Raw genomic sequence first — 19,293 nt, 5'->3', positions numbered from 1 at the left:
TATGATATTCTTACAATCTTCTCTAGCCAATACATTCAGAATGTTAGAAGACTGTTAGCACTATAATAAGCTTGTCCGGTATTTCGATAAATGCAAGGAATCATGGGACTTGTCAAAGGTCATTGGGGATTTTAAAAAAAATAGCAAAACGCAGAGCTGTATAAACTGTGTATAAATTGTTAACTACTCTACCAAGGAATTAATCTAGAATTCTGTTAACTCAATAGCTTCCTGTCTTGTTCTGCTGTTCACACAATTTACACAGTCCAGTGTGAACATAGTTCAGTTCATAATCTGCAATTATGAGATATTCAAAAAGTTAAAGAATTTATTATTTTCATTTAATCTTTAATGTGTTTGCTACTGGAATAAGAAAATATTGCTTGTGTTTGAAACATTTTCTTATCTTTATTCATAATTTATGTGTAAAAATATATTTAATCTGCGGCAGGCCGCGACTATCAGTGTGATGTGGGCTGATGCTTTACCTACAGGCGGTGTGAATGTACAATTAAGGCAAAGATTCATCTCCGAGGAAGCCGCCAATCTGATATAAGACATTTAACTGCGAAATGCCTGCCCTTCAGTATTGAATAGATTGAGTGGAGGGTCTGTGCTGTTCCAAGTTTGCGGTGTTTACGGTGCGTTTCCCCCAGCCAGCTCGCCCAGTGACCAGCACAGTTCGTCAGCCCTTGTTAGCAGAGGCTCTTTGTGCAGGTGTTACCCGAAGCCCAAAGGTTTTGTGGAGGTTCTGCGTTAGGATCCGGCACGCAGCGAGCTAGTGAGAGCTGTCTGATCAGATCAGTCCAGATTGCTGAGTGGCCGAAAGGCGGATTTTAATGGGTCGTTATTAAACTGTTCCATCTGTGCGGCATCGCCAGCTCTCTCTCTCTCTCAGATTCCCCCACCCCAACTGTCGACAAAGTCTGACTGAGAAAATGCTCCCACTCATATTACAGGTTGGCTCCACGTTTGCCCACTCGTTGGGACAGGCGGCGCCTCCTGCAAAGAGAGAGCGAACAGGTCCCGTCAGCTGGGGAGCTGTGACCAACTCTGAGTGAAGCCTCTAGTTTGGCTGCGGTACACATGGCTGCAAATTCTCATAATTATCACCGCCCGGTCACCCGGACCCGGCTCTCAAATGTGAGACCTGACAGACTGGAACCAACCCCAGAGGTTAAAGCAGCAGCATCTTTAGTTAAGCCAATCCACCTCGAAGGTTTAACCAGCATGTTTGAATTCAACCTTAACTTTCCAACCTAACCCCACACAGCACATTCTCCTTGTTTCCTTCAATCCAGGAAGGTTGTTTAGATAGGAATGCAAGGACTGTCTCAAATTGGTTGACCACACAACTTGTAATTTGTGTAAATCAATATTGAATGTGCCTCAGGCTAATGCCAGGGATTTGATCATTGACAGGTTCGTTCCAGGCATTGTTGCTTTTTCAAGGCTGGTGCTGTATTGAGTCAATAATTTAAATAGATACAATTGTGGATTTGTGCAGCCTGCAGTATGCTGTGGCCTACTGCTGACATATTTAACGGATACATTTATTTATCAATCTCATTGCAATGAATACGCAGGTCCGTACACACACAGTAGCTCAGCTGGCGAGAATGTTTATCCCGAATGACCCATGACCTGGGCATGCGATGTTGGGGTACCGAACTCGCTTATTAATACAATTCTAGTATTGAGAAACTGATGTTTGAGGAAGTCTTTATCTGGGTATATAACATCTCAAATTGTAGGTACGTGATTTCTCAAGAGGTACCATACACACAATGGAAATTTCTGCAGATTTCTGTAATAATTTTTCATATTTTTTGCAGATTTTTTGATTAACACCACCTAAAGCAATGTGAGTTAGGAATGTCCTTAAGGATTCATATGCTGATGCATTTCTACACATTAGTTTGATTGACACGCATAAGACACCCACCTTAATCCCCACAATCTCCTCAATGAACCGCCTGCTGACAGACATTAGGGCCTCCTGTGGCCACTCATGAAACCAGTCAATAGCTGTGCAGTTAACTATGGCTGGGAACTTCCGGGCTCTCACGCGCAAGGTTGAACCAACTGGGGAGAAACAGAGAACAACCTGCAGGGGACAAGATTACAAACAAGCTATATAATGACCACGATAAAAGAAAGTACTCTGAGTTATGATCACATAAAAAGATGATGCGTAAATCAGAATTCAAAATAAGCTGGAACAAAAAGCCACCTACTTTCATAAAAATTGGATTTAATATAAAGTAATAGTCAGTGGATTCACACTGCACACACTAAAATGAGTGCGAGTGAACAATTCAAGGCTTAAGGCTTATTTTTAATTTTATTTCAAAGTTATTTCAGAAATGTATTGCATGAAGAATACTATATAGTTCATGCTACCCAAAAAGTAAGTTGCTGTAGTGGAGAAATGCTTCTAATCACACTTTTCATATTCAGCACTGATTTATCTGCTGAAGGAGGATGGTGGTGATAACGAGGCTTCCACACCCGTGCTTAACCTGAAAACGTCTAATGTTTATAAACCAAACTTAATCAAAGAATACTCCATTGGTTATGCATAAATTTGATAATAATATTATCAAAATTATCAAGAGTAAAAAAGACTGCATATACTGGAAATCTGAAAAACAATGAATATACTGGATATGCTCAAGCGATCAGGCAACATCCAAGGGCAGGAAAACAGTTAATAAGTTGGCTTCTGATTAATGTGAAGGGTCATGCACCTGAAACATAAATTTTGGTTCACCCTGGATTACTACCTGATGAGTATCGCCAATATTTGATTTCTATCACCAGTAAAATATTTTTCTTCCTTTCAAATTCCTTCACAGCATTCATTATTATAGATGTTCGGCCTGCCTACGAAAGGATAATCGTTTCTTTGCATTTAATAAACGATTGCAATTTTACATCCCGATTTATAAACTATTATGGACTGGCCACTAGGAGGTGCATTAATGCAGATTAACTTGACTTTCACTCAGTCTTCTCTCAGTGTGGTGATATTGCTGGGCCCTGCCAGTACTGCTGAGCTCAGACACTTTGGGAAGAACAGCAGGTTTAATTCAAATCTGGGCTATTTTGTGGCATAACTCATTACACAAACATGCATAATCATATTTTTAGTATTGCATCAATGAGCTACATTCATAAACTGTTCTGGATAACTAGCTTTGTTATTTCAGTGATAGTTATAATCCGACTGCTGAAATATGATCTCTAATTTCCCGTTCAAATACCACTAGTTATAGTGAGAAGTTCGCCAGGCTCAGTGCACTGGAGATCCAGCAGATCTTCAAGGAGGAAGGATGATTGGATTAAAGGTCAATTTTACAACTATTGAATATATAATTCAAAAACAACATTCATATTTTCGTTCGAAAGAAACAGCAAACTTTGCTTAAACTTAATACCCTCCGATTAAAGCACAGAAGGCTGGGAATAATCAGTAGATCAGGCAGCCTTTGTGGAGTGAGAAACTGGTATATAATTCAAAAACAACCAAGGAACTGATTGTGGACTTTGGAAGGAGTAGGATGAGGACCCCCAGCCCCGTTTATATCAATGTTGGTTGAATGGGTCAAGAGCTTCAAATTCCTGGGCGTGCACATCTCTGAAGATCTTTCCTGGTCCGAGAACACTGATGCAATTATTAAGAAAGCACATCAGCGCCTCCACTTCCTGAGAGGATTACGGAGGGTCTGTTTGTCAACGAGGACTCTCTCTAACTTCTACAGGTGCACAGTAGAGAGCATGCTGACCGGTTGCATTGTGGCTTGGTTCGGCAACTTGAGCGCCCTGGAGCAGAAAAAACTACAAAAAGTAGTAAACACTGCCCAGTCCATCATCGGCTCTGAACTCCCTTCCATCAAGGGGATCTATCGCAGTCGCTGCCTCAAAAAGGCTGGCAGTATCATCAAGGACCCACACCATCCTGGCCACACACTCATCTCCCCACTACCTTCAGGTAGAAGGTACAGGAGCCTGAAGACTGCAACGACCAGGTTCAGGAATAGCAATTTCACCACAGCCATCAGGCTATTAAACTTGGCTCGGACAAAACTCTGAACATTAATAGCCCATTATCTGCTTATTTGCACTTTATCAGTTTATTTATTGATGTGTGTATATATTTATATAATGGTATATGGACACACTGATCTGTTCTGTAGTCATGCCTACTATGTTCTGTTGTGCTGAAGCAAAGCAAGAATTTCATTGTCCTATCAGGAACACATGACAATAAACTCTTGAATCATGAGAATGTATCCAAGCAAAAATCTGACAATTCTGCCAGTATGTCAGTCAGCATCTGTCGAGAGAGAATTAGTGCTAATTTTCATGACAATTACTTTTCATCCAGTGAAGGAAAATGAATTGAAATGTTGGTCCCGTTTCTCACTCCACAAAGGCTGCCTGAACTACTGATTATTCCCAGCCTTCTGTGCTTTAATCTGAGGGTATTAAGTTCAAGCAAAGTTTGCTGTTTCTTTCGAACAAAAAGCCTTGCTGACGCATTTAATGTTTTGTGAATACCTTAAGCTGCTGTTGTGTCCGGTTCAAAAAGAACTTCCAGCAGTTTTCCCGGTTATCCAATATGCCCAAACCTCGGACCTCATTACGTATACTGCTGATGATATTGTCAACCTCTTCATCACTGAACAGATCAGGAATTTCACCTGATTGAAACAATTTAAGATTCTGATTGCCACAAGTTTTTCAAAAGCATCTCTGTACATGAGTTATATATCTTTTGAAATTTTAGCAATTATGTGTTGGTAATAGGATAACAAAGATGTAATGTCAATATTATCAAAATGAACATTTATTGCATTTCTAGAGAACAATTTGATTTACTTTGTCATTTTATTTATCACCAAATTAACACTTTATAAAAATAATGTTAGAATAAGCCACACTAGAAATGAAAACCTATTTACGCATTAAATAAAAAGAGTCATCCCTTTAATCCAATAACCATTGGAGTGCTATATTTATATTACTTTAGTGATACACAGTTTCCACAGAATAAAATAACATAGATTGTTTCCATAGAGGAATGAAAGAAATAAAAATGTTCCTGACAGAAATTAGCCTGTCCCACTTAGGTGATTTTTTTTAGGCGACTGAAGGCGACTAGGCTGTCGCCACATTCCATTGGCGACTACCTACGTCTAAAGTTACCGGCGACTGAATTGTCTTACCTTGTCGCAGCTTGTCGCGGGTGGACGTAGGTTGTCGCAGGTGTGGTCGTAGGTGGACATCCTAATGGATCGCCGGTAGCTTGCCGTAGCTTGCCGTTGATTAGGAGGTAGGTTGTTGTGGACATTGTCGTAGACATTGTCATAGGGGGGGTCTAGTCGCTGGCTTTTTGGCAACCTGCTACGACTATGACAGTTGCCGGCAGTCGCCGAAAAAATCGCCTAAGTGGGACAGGCCCATAAGACTTTGACTTTTAAAAGTTCTTTGGTGAGAATTTAGAAATTCTTTGAAGGCAGATTGTGTAGGTACTCCCATGTGGGGGATGGACGTGGGGACAAAGGAAATGTTCCAAATGACAGAAAATTTCTCAGTTAAAATCCTAGGTTAGTTGACATTGAAAATAACGAGAGGAAGCATTAAATAAAAACTGGCATTAATACAGTGCCTTTCATGACCTCCATAGGTACAAAGCATTTTACAACCAATGAGATGCAAAAATGACAGTACGTTAACAAGATCACATTACAGTAAATCAACAAGATTAGTACAAAAGGTAAATCGTGAACTAGTGAGGTGAGATGATGGTAAATTTACATTTAAAGATCTGAAAATTGCATAAAAGCTAAAAATAAATAAGGTCTATATTTATGGGATCGAATTAAAGAATAAAATAGGTTGAGATAATGATTTAATTTAATAAAGGATGAACAAGGACCATTTCAGTTTATTTCAGAACTGCAAATCAAAGCTTTTCACTGAGCCTTTATGTAGTAGTTTTACGCCACAGTTTAAAATTGACAGTGGATGACCCACGGATTTCTCCACATTATAGACTGACAACCGTAGCTGATTTTTCAGAGGGAGAAATGGAGAGGGAGTAAAATGTAACATGTTTCCAATGCTCTGTCAGCTTTGAAATGGAACCTGTGCAAGCACAGGTTTGTCTTTTACCTGATGCCAGCAGATCATTGATCAGGACCAGGAAACGTTCATCTGGAACTTGAGCATCTGTCAGAAGGAAAACTGTTGGCAGGTTCTTGGCTCCAGCCTTTATGTACAAATTAGCAAGATCAACCTAAATGGAGCAGAAAGTGAACTGTTACCAATGCCACTAAAAAGAAAAATGGGGTGGTCCAATACAACAATACATCAGAGAATAGCAAAGTGAATGCAAGAGTGAGAGTTGAATGCCAGTAACTGGTGAAACATAATTGTTGCACTGAACCAACAGGGAAACCAAGCAGGGAGATGCTCATTAGGCTGACCTTCATTGCCCTTACCAGCTGGCTATAAAAGTGCTCTGGCAAAGCCCTGTGGCCACCTGCCTCAGCTGCACACCAGTGCTTCCAACAAGGAAGCTAAGACCAAGCATTAAAAAATTAATCCATAATTTGCATGGCTACTTTCTCTCCAGATAGTCCTTAATGGTGTCAGCGGCCCAGCTTCACCACTCTCTCAAACCAGTGCATTTAATGTACTTGTCACTCTCTGAGTGAAGGAAGCACCCCACCTATCCCCTCTCAACCTCTTCCCCTGAACTAATCTCCTCTAGTTTTATCTACCCCTGATATGGGAAAAGTTTTCTGCAATCTACCCGTTTTCATACCCTCAATTTTATCATGTATTTCTTCAATCATTTATATCCTAAACTTATTCACTTAAGGGTGAACAGAGTTTCTCCAGTCTCTCCCCTTGTAGCTTAACTGCTCCATCCCAGGCAACATACTGGTGAATCTCCTCTGCACCCTCTCCAGTGCTATCAGACCCTTCCCAAACCTTTGTGACAGAACTGCACGCAAAAGGTCTGACCAAGATTTTGTAAAGTTGGAGCATAACCTCTGTACTTGTGTATTCAATGCCTCAATGAATGAAGGTCAGTATCTCGTATGTCTTCCTGACCATATATCAATACCTGCAAAATACACCAGACATACTCCGAGATCCCTCTGCCCCTCAATATACTCAGAGAGTGTTCATGATGTCTTAGACTCATTAGTGCTCTCAAAAGATGTCACCTCACATTTGTCTGCGTTAATCACCATCTGCCATTTTTCAGCCCATGATATCACTCTGTAACCTAAGATTACCTCCTACACTATCAACCTCCACCGATCTTTGTTATCCACAAGCTACGAATCTCGCCTCAGACACCTACATTTCTCATCCCCCAAGTCTCAAGACCCCAGCTGTTACCCAGTCAGAGTAGTGACCAATGTATTCTATAACATCTCCACCAAAAAATATCATTGTTCAGTAGTTCAGGCACAATTTCTCCTTGAACACTGAATATTTTGTTATGAAGTTTGGGGGTGCTTTTTCAGTTAAGACATGAAACATTTAAAACCTACATTAAAGGAATTATATTTAAGGCACCATGAATATATTCCACGACTAATGACATTGCAGCGACTTGGACATCACTTGCAGGAAAACATCTTAAATTTACCTTCCGAGAACCTTCAGTTTTGCAACATCATTGATTTGGAAATAAAATCATACTTATCCTAATTATTGAATATCTTTTTTTTAATGCATCAATAACACAATGGAATGAGAAACTGCAGTATGCATTAAACACCTAGTTTTTCAGAATGCGACTGACAAGGTGTCACATCAGTAGTTAGTGGTGATGAATACCTAATGTTCAGAATTATGAAACAGATAAAATGTGATCTGCGATAGAAAATGCCTTAAAAAATGGAAAAAGTTCTTCAATAAAAGAGAATTTTTCAGACAGGAAAGTTGTGAATTAAAACTGAAGGAATAGCATCAAAGCTTGGGTTAATGGCGAATAAGCCAAGTTCATAACAGTGATTTTTTATATACGTTAAAAATCATCAATGGTATAAAATAATGGGCATGAAACCAAAGAATGAGAAGATATCTATTTTAAAACCATCCAAAAAAAAGAGACTAAGGAATGATAGTGTATGAATCCACAAGTATTATAGTTTATGAATCCACATATTCTTCACGGTGGTGCTTAGCTGCAGTTTTAAAACTAATGCTACAAAATAGAATAGGTGATGTTTCGGGTCAAGACCCTTCTTCAGACTGAGAGTCAAGGCAGAGGGGAACAAGTACCCGAAATGTCACCTATTCCTTTTTCAGGAGATGGTGCTTGACCCGCTGAGTTACTTCAGCTTTTTGTGTTTATCTTCGGTGTAAACCAGCATCTGCATTTCCTTCCTACACACTTCATCAGAGCAGGATGTACATGCTCAATTAAAGCTTGGCTGTAGTTTTTTTTTTTTTGGGGGGGAGGAAAATAAAAAACAATGGCTTTAAAGTAGCACTTTTAATGTTGAAAACATAAGGATAAAGATAATTCTAGAACTTGAGAGCCTTGGTAACTAAAGGCCAACAACCAATAATAGAGTAATTAATCTGCCGATTTAAGATCCCAAGAATAATGTAATTAGTTCAAACATAAATGCCAATCACATTGTTCCACTGACCTAAAACAGCACACATATATACAGTGGCCTCCATAATGTTTGGGACAAAGACCCATCATTTATTTATTTGCCTCTGTACTCCACAATTTTAAATTTGTAATAGAAAAAATCACATGTGGCTAAAGTGCATATTGTCAGAATTTATTAAAGGGTATTTTTTATACATTTTGGTTTCATATGTAGAAATTACAGCTATGTTTCTACATAGTCCCCCCATTTCATGGCACCATAATGTTTGGGACACATGGCTTTAAAGGTGTTTGTAATTGCTCAGGGGTGTTCAATTGCCTCCTTCATGCAGGTCTAAAGGCCCTGTCCCACTGTACGAGGTTACTCACAAACTCTCCCGAGTTTTCCCCTTGATTCGAACTCGGGGAATGTCGGGTAATGTCGGTTGCAAGCCCGTATGAGTCCGTAGATGTTTCGTAGCGGCTCGTAATGCCAGCCGTAGGAACTCGGGGCATCAGGTAAGTCGGGATGTTTTTTCAACATGTTGAAAAATGTCCACGAGTTTAAAAAAAAATAGCCCCGAGTACCTAGGAACGGCTATTACCGTAATTCTCCAAGTTCGAATCAAGGGGAGAACTCGGGAGAGTTTGTGAAAACTCAGGAATGTGGGACAGGGCCTTAAGAGAGCTCTCAGCACCTAGTCTTTTCATCACCTTTGGAAACTTTTATTGCTGTTTATCAACATGAGGACCAAAGTTGTGCCAGTGAAAGTCAAATAAGCCATTATGAGATTGAGAAATAAGAATAAAACTGTTAGAGATATCAGCCAAACCTCAGGCTTACCAAAATCAATTGTTTGGAACATCATTGAAAAGAAAGAGAGCACTGGTGAGGTTACTAATCGCAAAGGGACTGACAGGCCAAGGAAGACCTCCACAGCTGATGACAGAAGAATTCTCTCTATAATAAAGAAAAATCCCCAAACTCCTGTCCGACAGATCAGAAACACTCTTCAGGAGTCAAATGTGGATTTGTCAATGACCACTGTCCACAGAAGACTTCATGAACAGAAATACAGAGGCTACACTGCAAGACACAAACCACTGCAAAAAAATAGGATGGCCAGGTTACAGTTTGCCAAGTACTTGAAAGAGCAACCACAGTTATGGAAAAAGATCTTGTGGACAGATGAGATTAAGATTTATATCTGAGTGATGGCAAGAGCAAAGTATGGAGGATATAAGGAACTGCTCAAGATCCAAAGCATACCACCCCATCTGTGAAACATGGTGGTGGGGGAAATGTATGGCTGCAGAAGGTACTGGCTCACTTATCTTCATTAGAATTAGAATTAGAGAATTACCTTTATTGTCATTCAGACCTTACGGTCTGAACGAAATTTCGTGCCTGCAGTCATACATACAATAATAAACAACAATAAACACAAATTAACAACCACCACAGTGAGTCCTCCAAGCACCTCCTCACTGTGGTGGAGGCAAAAATCTTAGGGTTGCAGTCTCTTCCCTCCTCTTCTCCCTCTGCGCTGAGGCGATACCCCACTGGGCGATGGTACAAACAGTCCCGCGGCTCACCGAACCCCGCAAACGGGCTGGCTCAAACACCGCGGCCCGGGGTGGTCGAAGCTGCCGCCCTCCAGTCCAGCGTACGCAGCCGCTGACCCGCGGCTGAACCCCGGACTCAGGTCACCGCCGCCAGAACGCCGTCCCAGCCACCGGAGCACCGGTCCAGCCCCTAGCCGGATCGTCCTCACGTGAGTGCCGTACCTCCCTCGAGCTGGGCCACTCCGACGGGAGCGCCGTTCCTCCCTCGAGCTGGGCCGCTCCGACGGGAGCGCTGTACCACCCTCGAGCTGGGCCGCTCCGACGGGAGCACCGTACCTCCCTCGGGCTGGGCCGCTCCGACGGGAGCGCCATTCCACCCTCGAGCTGGGCCGCCCCGACGGGAGCGCCACAGCCCCTCACGGGAGAGTCTCAGCCCCGAGCCGGACCGCCCTCACGGGAGCGAGCCCAGGGCAAGTCCCGACTGGCTCTGCCTCCGGAGTCTCGAAGTCGCCAGCTCCGCCATTAGACCTCAGCGCAGACGGAGGCAGAGAAGGGGGATGCGACAAAAAAGTCGCATTCCCCCGAAGGGAGAGACAGCAAGCCCCGTTTCAACCCCCCACCCCCCCCCCACATAAACACAACCTAAAAACCAAAAACTTAACTAGACAAAACGAAAAAAAACAACACAAAAAAGTAAAAACAAACGGACTGCAGGCGAGCCGCTGCTGCGAGGGCAGCGCCGCCACTACCATCTTCATTGATGATACAACTGTTGATGGTAGTAGCATAAGGAATTCTGAAGTGTATAGACACATCCTATCTGCTCAAGTTCAAATAAATACCTCAAAATTCATTGGCCGGCAGTTAATTCTACAGCACGTCAATGATTCCCAAACATACTGCTAAAGCAACAAAGGAGTTTTAAGCTAAATAATGGTCAATTCTTGAATTGCCAAGTCAATCACCTGATCTGAATCCAATTGAGCATGCCTTTTATATGCTGAAGAGAGAACTGAAGGGGACTAGCCCCCAAAACAAGCATAAGCTAAAGATGGCTGCAATACAGGCCTGGCAGAGCAACACCAGAGAAGACACCCAGCAACTGATGATGTCCATAAATCGCAGACTTCAAACAGTAATTGCATGCAAAGGATATGCAACAAAATATTAAACATGACAACTTTCATTTACATGACATTGCTGTGTCCCAAACATTATGGTGCCTTGAAATGGGTGGGCTGTGTATAAACACTGCTGTAATTTCTACATGGTGAAACCAAAATATATAAAAATGGCCTTTATTAAAATCTGATAATGTGCACTTTAACCACATGTGATTTTTTCTATTACAAATCTCAAATAGTTGAATATAGAGGCAATTAAATAAATGATGGGTCTTTGTCCCAAATCTTATGGAGAGCACTGCAGCTAGCTCAGAATTTAGCAAAACGAAGTGAGCTGATGAAATTTCAATCATCAAGGCGATTCTTTTATGTGTAATGCATGCATAAGTGTAAAACAGAATTTTTATATCATGAAGAGCAACTTAGACACTATTTGGAGTTTTACCACACACCAATAATTTTCAGATCTCTAACAATGCAGGATTAGAAATGGAAAACATTACCTTCAGATCTGAAATCCCAAAGCCTTTCTTCAGTGTGATTTGGAATACTTCCAGGGAACTAATGTAAGCAGCCAATCTGGATAAGCTCCGCTTCCCACTGCCTCCAACCCCCACCAGCAGAGCATATCCTCGGCTGCTCTCCAATATTCGATTTATCCGACACCTTATCATAACAAGACAAAAACTTTTTTGGTACACATTTTATAATATTTCAGTAAAATTAAACTAAATCTAATCTATACAAGGAAATTACACAGGGGGAGGCACAGCGGTAGAGTTGCTGCTTTGCAGAGCCAGAGACCCGGGATCAATCCTGACTATGGGTGTTGCTGTATAGAGTTTGTACCTTCTCCCCGTGACCTGCATGACTTTTCTCTGAGAACTTTGGTTTTCTCCCACACTCCAAAGACATACAGGTTAGTAGGTTAATTGGCTTGGTATAAATGTAAAAATTGTCCCTAGTGGAGGATAGTGTTATTGTTCGGGGATCGCTAGTCGGTGTGGACTCGGTAGGCTGAAAGCCTGTTTCTGCACTAAACTAAACTAAATCTAATCTAACCAAGGACGACTAAACTGGCATTATGGAGGGCAATAGATTTCTCCTACTAATTAGAGATAATAATAGCAGCACACTTCACCATCACACCTGGATTTAACGGCTCAGACTTTATTTACATCTCATCTGAATGAAACATGGATGCACATGATTAGAAGAGCGTAGTATGTGAGGTGACTTCAACACCTTAAACACAGAGAGCCTACATAGTCCCATAAAAGATACATTTAAAAAAATCTGTAATTAGTAGTTTATGGAACATTGGACATATTACTTGCAGTAAAGTATTGCAGAATTTTAGAGTGGTGGGTAGATGGAATGAGCTACCAGAATGGGGAGTTGAGGCAACAATTAAAAGACATTTGGACAGGTACATGGATAGGAAATGTTTAGAGGGATATGGTCCAAATGTGGGCAGGTAAGACTAGTGCAGATGGGGCACCTTGGTCTATTGGGTCATGGCCAATAGTGGAAAAAAAACTGGCCGTGAAAAGGTTAAACAGTGGCATATTTTTGTGGTCTTTGCCTTTGGTTTCCTAGACTACTAAACTATAATTGGAAACTGTAGCTTGGACAACCCCATAATACAACTTGCAGAGTTGGAATGGGAATAGTACGATGGTGTCAAAAGCAACTGTCAGGAGAAGAATGACTGAGGAATAAAGACGTGCAAATTAGGAGGGACTATGAGACCCACAGGTGTCATGGATCTGCCCCTGAAAGGAGTAGGTTTCTGCAATGTATTAGTCAATGAATGGCTGAGGACATCAGTCAAATGGCTTCAGGAGGCCTTTTAAGATAATTTCCCAACTGCCTCCAAATTACTGTGCAAGATTGTGCATCATAATTATTTGGCAAACAAATGTAAAATGCCTTTACCCCTTTTTGCAAAAGGAGGATGATAGCATTGTGAGAAACCTGATCCCTCTTCTTTTCAGTCATATTCACTTTGTCAACAAAGACACGGTAACTGCTGACACATGACACTGACAACTTCCCAGTGTGGTTTTTATTTGTTGGACAAATCATAAGAAATGAATAGTAAGTTATAGAAAAAGCATATAAAATAAGCCTTTTTATCAAACTTACACATGTTGCATTGCATCTTCAAATAAAACTAGGTTCATCACCGCATTGAGCTCATTATAGTTATCAAGAGTTTCAGTTAGAATATTCTTCAAGACCTTCCAATCTTTTACGGGCATGTAATGAGGATCTCCAATTCCAAGAGCAAAATGACAAAAAATCAGTGGCTTCTGAAGAAAAATATTATCATCCACACCCTGAAATATGAGAAGATACAAGTTAACTGCATGATCTAGAAGACACAACTTGGGACAGAGCAACTATTAAAAATACCATCAAAACTAAAAATATGCTTGAAATGCAAAGATTTGCAGAGTTATAAGGAAAAAAATCAGGAGAAAATTAATTGAATACTTTCAATTGTCCAGTCTGAACATGAAAGCTGAAAAAAAAATTTTAAAAAATATATATATATATATATATTTATATAATCCTTTCATACTTAGCTTACTTCAAAGAATTTTTTGGCCGTGTCCAGCTGAATTCTTTGGAAGAGCTCAGAATCTTTTGATTGAACTAGCTTGTCTTCATAGACACGGGACGATTCGTGAAGCCACAGTAATACCAAATCAATTGACTGTTTTAAACAATCGGGAAGCGTGAATAATATTCCCTGGAAAGAAATAGAACTAAAATAATTCATAAGGTCATAAGTGATAGGAGTGCAATTAGGCCATTTGGCCCATCAAGTATACGCCGCCATTCAATCATGGCTGATCTATCTCTCCCTCCCAACCCCATTCTCCTGCCTTCTCCCCATAACCTCTGACACCTATACTAAACAAAAATGCCTTAAAAATATCCACTGACCTGGCCTCTACAGCCTTCTATGGCAAAGAATTTCACAGATTCACCACCCTCTGACTAAATAAATTTTTCCTCATCTTCCTAAAAGAACATCCTTTAATTTTAAGGCTATGACCTCCAGTCCTGGACTCTCCAACTAGTGGACACATCCGCTCCACATCCAAGCCCATCACTATTCTGTATGTTTCAATGAGGTCTCCCTCATTCTTCTAAACTTCACCGAGTACAGACCCAGTGCCCACAAACGCTCATCATAGGTTAACCTAATAATTCCTGGGATCATTCGTGCAAACCTCCTCTGGACCCTCTCTAGAGCTCGCACCTCCTTCCTCAGATATGGCGCCCAAAATTGCTCACAATATTCCAAATGCGGCCTTACCAGCGCTATATAGAGCCTCAGCATTACATCCCTATTTTTGTATACAAGCCCTCTTGAAATAAATGGTGTCATTGAGTTTGCTTTCTTTACTATCGATTCAACTTGCAGATTCACTTTTTGGGAATCCTACACCAGCAGTCCTACTTTGCACCTCTGGTTTCTGTATTCTCTCCCCATTTTGAAAATAGTCTAATCCTTTGTCCCTACTTCCAAATTGCATGACTCCACACTCTGCTACACTGTATTCCATCTGCTAATTCTCTTCCCACTCTCCCAACCTGTCCAAGTTTATCTGCAGAGTCCCTACTTTCTCTACACTACCTGCCCTTCCAGCTATTTTCATATCATCTGCAAATCTGGCCACAAAGCCTTCAATCCCCTCGTCCAAATCATTAATATACAACGTGAAGGGTAGCGGCCCCAGCACCGACCCCTGCGGAACTCCGTTAGTCACTGGCAACAACCAGAAAATGTCCCCTTCATTCCCACTCTTTGTCTTCTGCCATCCAGCCAATATGCTATCCTAGCTAGTATCTGCCCTTTGATAGTGAGCTCCCATCTTCCTTAGCAGCCTCATGTGCGGCACCTTATCAAAGGTTTTCTGAAAATCTAAGTAAACAACATATACTGGCTCTCCCTAATCTGTCCTGATATTTACTTCTTAGAAGAATTCCAGCAGATTTGTCAAACAAGACCTCCGCTTCACAAAGCCATGCTGACTTCAGCCTATTTTATCATGAACTTCTAAGTACACTGTAACCTCATCCTTTATAATGAATCTTACCAACCACCAAAGTCAGACTAATCAGCCTACAGTTCCCACTATTCTGCTTTGCTCCCTTCTTGTGCAGCGGATAAATATTGGCAATTTTCCAATCATCTGGGACCTCTCCTGTCTCTAGTGATTCTTGAAATATCACTGTCAATGCCTCCACAATCTCTAAAGCCCTCTTTCAGAACCCGAGGGTACAGTCCATCTAGTCCAGGTGACTTATCCACCTTCAGACCTTTCTCCCTACTAATAGCCACTCCACCATCTTCCAACCGCTGACTCTCTTAAATTTCAGGCACATTGCTGGTGTCTTCCACAATTCAGCAGTCATTTTCAACACAGTTTCATAAATATATAAATATGGCAATCAACAAGAAAAGTTGCCCAAATATATGAATGGGGGAAGTGGCGGCGCCGGGAACGGCTGCGGCTCGCCTGCAGTCCGTTTGTCTTTTACTTTTTTGTGTTGTATTTTTTTCGTTTTGTCTAGTTACGTTTTTGGTTTTTAGGTCCTGTTTATGTGGGGGGTGGGGGGTGAAACGGGGCTTGCTGTCTCTCCCTTCGGGGGAATACAACCTTTTTGTCGTATCCCCCTTCACTGCCTCCGTCTACACTGATGCCTAATGGCGGAGCTGGCGACCTCGGGACTCTGGAGACAGCTGACAGGACTCGCCCTGACCTCGCTCCCGTGAGGGTGGCCCAGCCCGGGGCTGGAACTGCGCTCTCGTGAGAGCGGCCTGGCGAGGGGCTGAGAGACTTTCCCGTGAGGGGCTGTGGCCCGTCGGAGTGGCCCAGCCCGAGGGAGGAACGGCACTCCCGTCGGAGTGGCCCAGCCCGAGGGTGGAACGGCACTCCCGTCGGAGTGGCCCAGCCCGAGGGAGAACGGCACTCCCGTCGGAGTGGCCCAGCCCGAGGGTGGAACGGCACTCTCGTCGGAGTGGCCCAGCCCGAGGGAGAACGGCACTCCCGTCGGAGTGGCCCAGCCCGAGGGAGAACGGTACTCACGTGAGGGCGATCCGGCTCGGGGCTGGAACGGTGCTCCGGTGGCTGGGACGGCGTTCTGAGGCGGTGACCTGAGTCCGGGGTTCAGCCGCGGGCCAGCGGCTGCGTGTGCTGGACTGGAGGGCGGCAGCTTCGACCACCCCGGGCCGCGGTGTTTGAGCCGGCCCGTTTGCGGGGTTCGGTGAGCCGCGGGACTGTTGTGCCATCGCCCGGTGGGGAATCGCCTCAGCGCAGAGGGAGAAGAGGAGGGAAGAGACAGTAACCCTAAGATTTATGCCTCCACCACAGTGAGGAGGTGCTTGGAGGATACACTGTGGTGGTGTTAATTTGTGTTTATTGTTGTTTATTATTGTATGATTGTATGTATGACTGCAGGCACGAAATTTCGTTCCGACCGTAAGGTCTGAATGACAATAAAGGTATTCAATTCAATTCAATTCAATTCAAAAAGCACAAATGTGCAAATGTTGGAATTCTGATTTAAAACAGGACATGCAGGAAATAATCAGCAGGTTCGGGAACACATGAAGAAAAAGGCAATAGACAATAGGTGCAGGTGTAGGCCATTCGGCCCTTTAAGCCAGCACCGCCATTCAATGTGATCATGGCTGATCATCCACAATCAGTACCCCGTTCCTGCCTTCTCTCCGTATCCCTTAACTCCGCTATTCCTAAGCGCTCTATCTAACTCTCTTGAAAGCATCCAGAGAACCAGCCTCCACTGCCCTCAGAAGCAGAGAATTCCACAGACTCACAACTCTGAGTGAAAAAGATTTTCCTCATCTCTGTTCTAAATGGCTTGCCACTTATTCTTAAACCATGGCCCCTGGTTCTGGACTCCCCCAACATTGGGAACATGTTTCCTGCCTCTAGCGTGTCCAAACCCTTAATAATAACCCTTAAGAGCGTTACTGTTTCAGTTCAATGATCTTTCAATCACAGTTCTGAAATGTCATTGACCTGAAATGTTAATCATCCTCTTTTCCATAAATGCGGCTGAATCTCAAATCCCCAGAAGTAGGCGGAGGTAAAGGCCTTAACCATTGAGCTGGGGACAATAATACACCTTGCTTTGCAAAAAACAGATTTATTTTTTAAGGCAAATATTTAATTTGCAGCAAAAAACATAGAAACATAGAAATTAGGTGCAGGAGTAGGCCATTCGGCCCTTCGAGCCTGCACCGCCATTCAATATGATCATGGCTGATCATCCAACTCAGTATCCTGTACCTGCCTTCTCTCCATACCCTCTGATCCCCTTAGCCACAAGGGCCACATCTAACTCCCTCTTAAATATAGCCAATGAACTGGCCTCAACTACCCTCTGTGGCAGAGAGTTCCAGAGATTCACCACTCTCTGTGTGAAAAAAGTTTTTCTCATCTCTTAAAGGATTTCCCCCTTATCCTTAAGCTGTGACCCCTTGTCCTGGACTTCCCCAACATCGGGAGCAATCTTCCTGCATCTAGCCTGTCCAACCCCTTAAGAATTTTGTAAGTTTCTATAAGATCCCCTCTCAATCTCCTAAATTCTAGAGAGTATAAACCAAGTCTATCCAGTCTTTCTTCATAAGACAGTCCTGACATCCCAGGAATCAGTCTGGTGAACCTTCTCTGTACTCCCTCTATGGCAATAATGTCCTTCCTCAGATTTGGAGACAACAATTGTACGCAATACTCCAGGTGTGGTCTCACCAAGACCCTGTACAACTGCAGTAGAACCTCCCTGCTCCTATACTCAAATCCTTTTGCTATGAAAGCTAACATACCATTCGCTTTCTTCACTGCCTGCTGCACCTGCATGCCTACTTTCAATGACTGGTGTACCATGACACCCAGGTCTCGCTTCATCTCCCCTTTTCCTAATCGGCCACCATTTAGATAATAGTCTGCTTTCCTGTTTTTGCCACGAAAATGGATAACCTCACATTTATCCACATTATACTGCATCTACCAAACATTTGCCCACTCACCCAGCCTATCCAAGTCACCTTGCAGTCTCCTAGCATCCTCCTCACAGCTAACACTGCCCCCCAGCTTAGTGTCATCCGCAAACTTGGAGATATTGCTTTCAATTCCCTCATCCAGATCATTAATATATATTGTAAATAGCTGGGGTCCCAGCACTGAGCCTTGCGGTACCCCACTAGTCACTGCCCGCCATTGTGAAAAGGACCCGTTTACTCCTACTCTTTGCTTCCTGTTTGCCAGCCAGTTCTCTATCCACATCAATACTGAACCCCCAATGCCGTGTGCTTTAAGTTTGTATACTAATCTCTTATGTGGGACCTTGTCGAAAGCCTTCTGGAAGTCTAGATACACCACATCCACTGGTTCTCCCCTATCCACGCTACTAGTTACATCCTCGAAAATTCTATAAGATTCGTCAGACATGATTTACCTTTCGTAAATCCATGCTGACTTTGTCCAATAATTTCACCACTTTCCAAATGTGCTGCTATCCTATCTTTAATAACTGACTCTAGCAGTTTCCCCACTACCGATGTTAGACTAACTGGTCTGTAATTCCCCGTTTTCTCTCTCCCTCCCTTCTTAAAAAGTGGGGTTACGTTTGCTACCCGCCAATCCTCAGGAACTACTCCAGAATCTGAGCACATCTGTGCCACTAAGGAACACACAAACAATCTCCCAAATGTACTAGTGGCCAGAGGACCTAGGGTGACGGAGGAAAAAGGAAATTCATATTAGGCAGGAAATGGTGTTGGGTAGACTGATGGGACTGAAGACTGATAAATCCCCAGGGCCTAATGGATGAATTGATGACCATTTTCCAATGTTCTATAGATTCAGGATCAGGTCCTGTGGATTGGAGTGTAGCTAATGGAATCCCACTTTTTAAGAAAAA

The 19,293-nt window shown here is 42.6% G+C and overlaps 1 protein-coding gene and 1 long non-coding RNA gene across 4 annotated transcripts in view; one reads left to right on the top strand and one right to left on the bottom strand.

Moving 5' to 3' along the window:
- The window catches only part of dnah11 (dynein axonemal heavy chain 11), a 317,498-nt gene that overhangs the window by 121,018 nt on the left and 177,187 nt on the right, over positions 1-19,293 (bottom strand). The window contains exons 50-55 of the mRNA XM_033046160.1: positions 13,922-14,083; positions 13,474-13,667; positions 11,829-11,991; positions 6,181-6,304; positions 4,564-4,706; positions 1,946-2,107 (exon numbers count right to left, since the gene is read on the bottom strand). Of these exons, the coding sequence (XP_032902051.1) occupies positions 1,946-2,107; positions 4,564-4,706; positions 6,181-6,304; positions 11,829-11,991; positions 13,474-13,667; positions 13,922-14,083 (948 nt within the window). The remainder of the gene's footprint in view (positions 1-1,945; positions 2,108-4,563; positions 4,707-6,180; positions 6,305-11,828; positions 11,992-13,473; positions 13,668-13,921; positions 14,084-19,293) is intronic.
- LOC116989040 overlaps positions 1-19,293 on the top strand; it is a 53,010-nt gene that overhangs the window by 3,017 nt on the left and 30,700 nt on the right. The window contains exon 1 of one of the 3 annotated variants that reach the window (XR_004416113.1): positions 5,528-5,782. The exons of 1 other annotated variant lie outside the window; for it this stretch is intronic. This is a non-coding gene — a long non-coding RNA (uncharacterized LOC116989040). Of the gene's footprint in view, positions 1-5,527; positions 5,814-19,293 lie in introns of those variants that run through there. One more of the 3 variants, XR_004416112.1, reaches the window with a different exon arrangement.

Source organism: Amblyraja radiata, chromosome 2 (assembly GCF_010909765.2).
Source record: "Amblyraja radiata isolate CabotCenter1 chromosome 2, sAmbRad1.1.pri, whole genome shotgun sequence".
Classification (NCBI taxonomy): Eukaryota; Metazoa; Chordata; class Chondrichthyes; order Rajiformes; family Rajidae; genus Amblyraja; species Amblyraja radiata.
The sequence above is the reverse complement of the archived record's forward strand: the minus strand, read 5'-3'. Positions and strand labels throughout refer to the sequence as shown.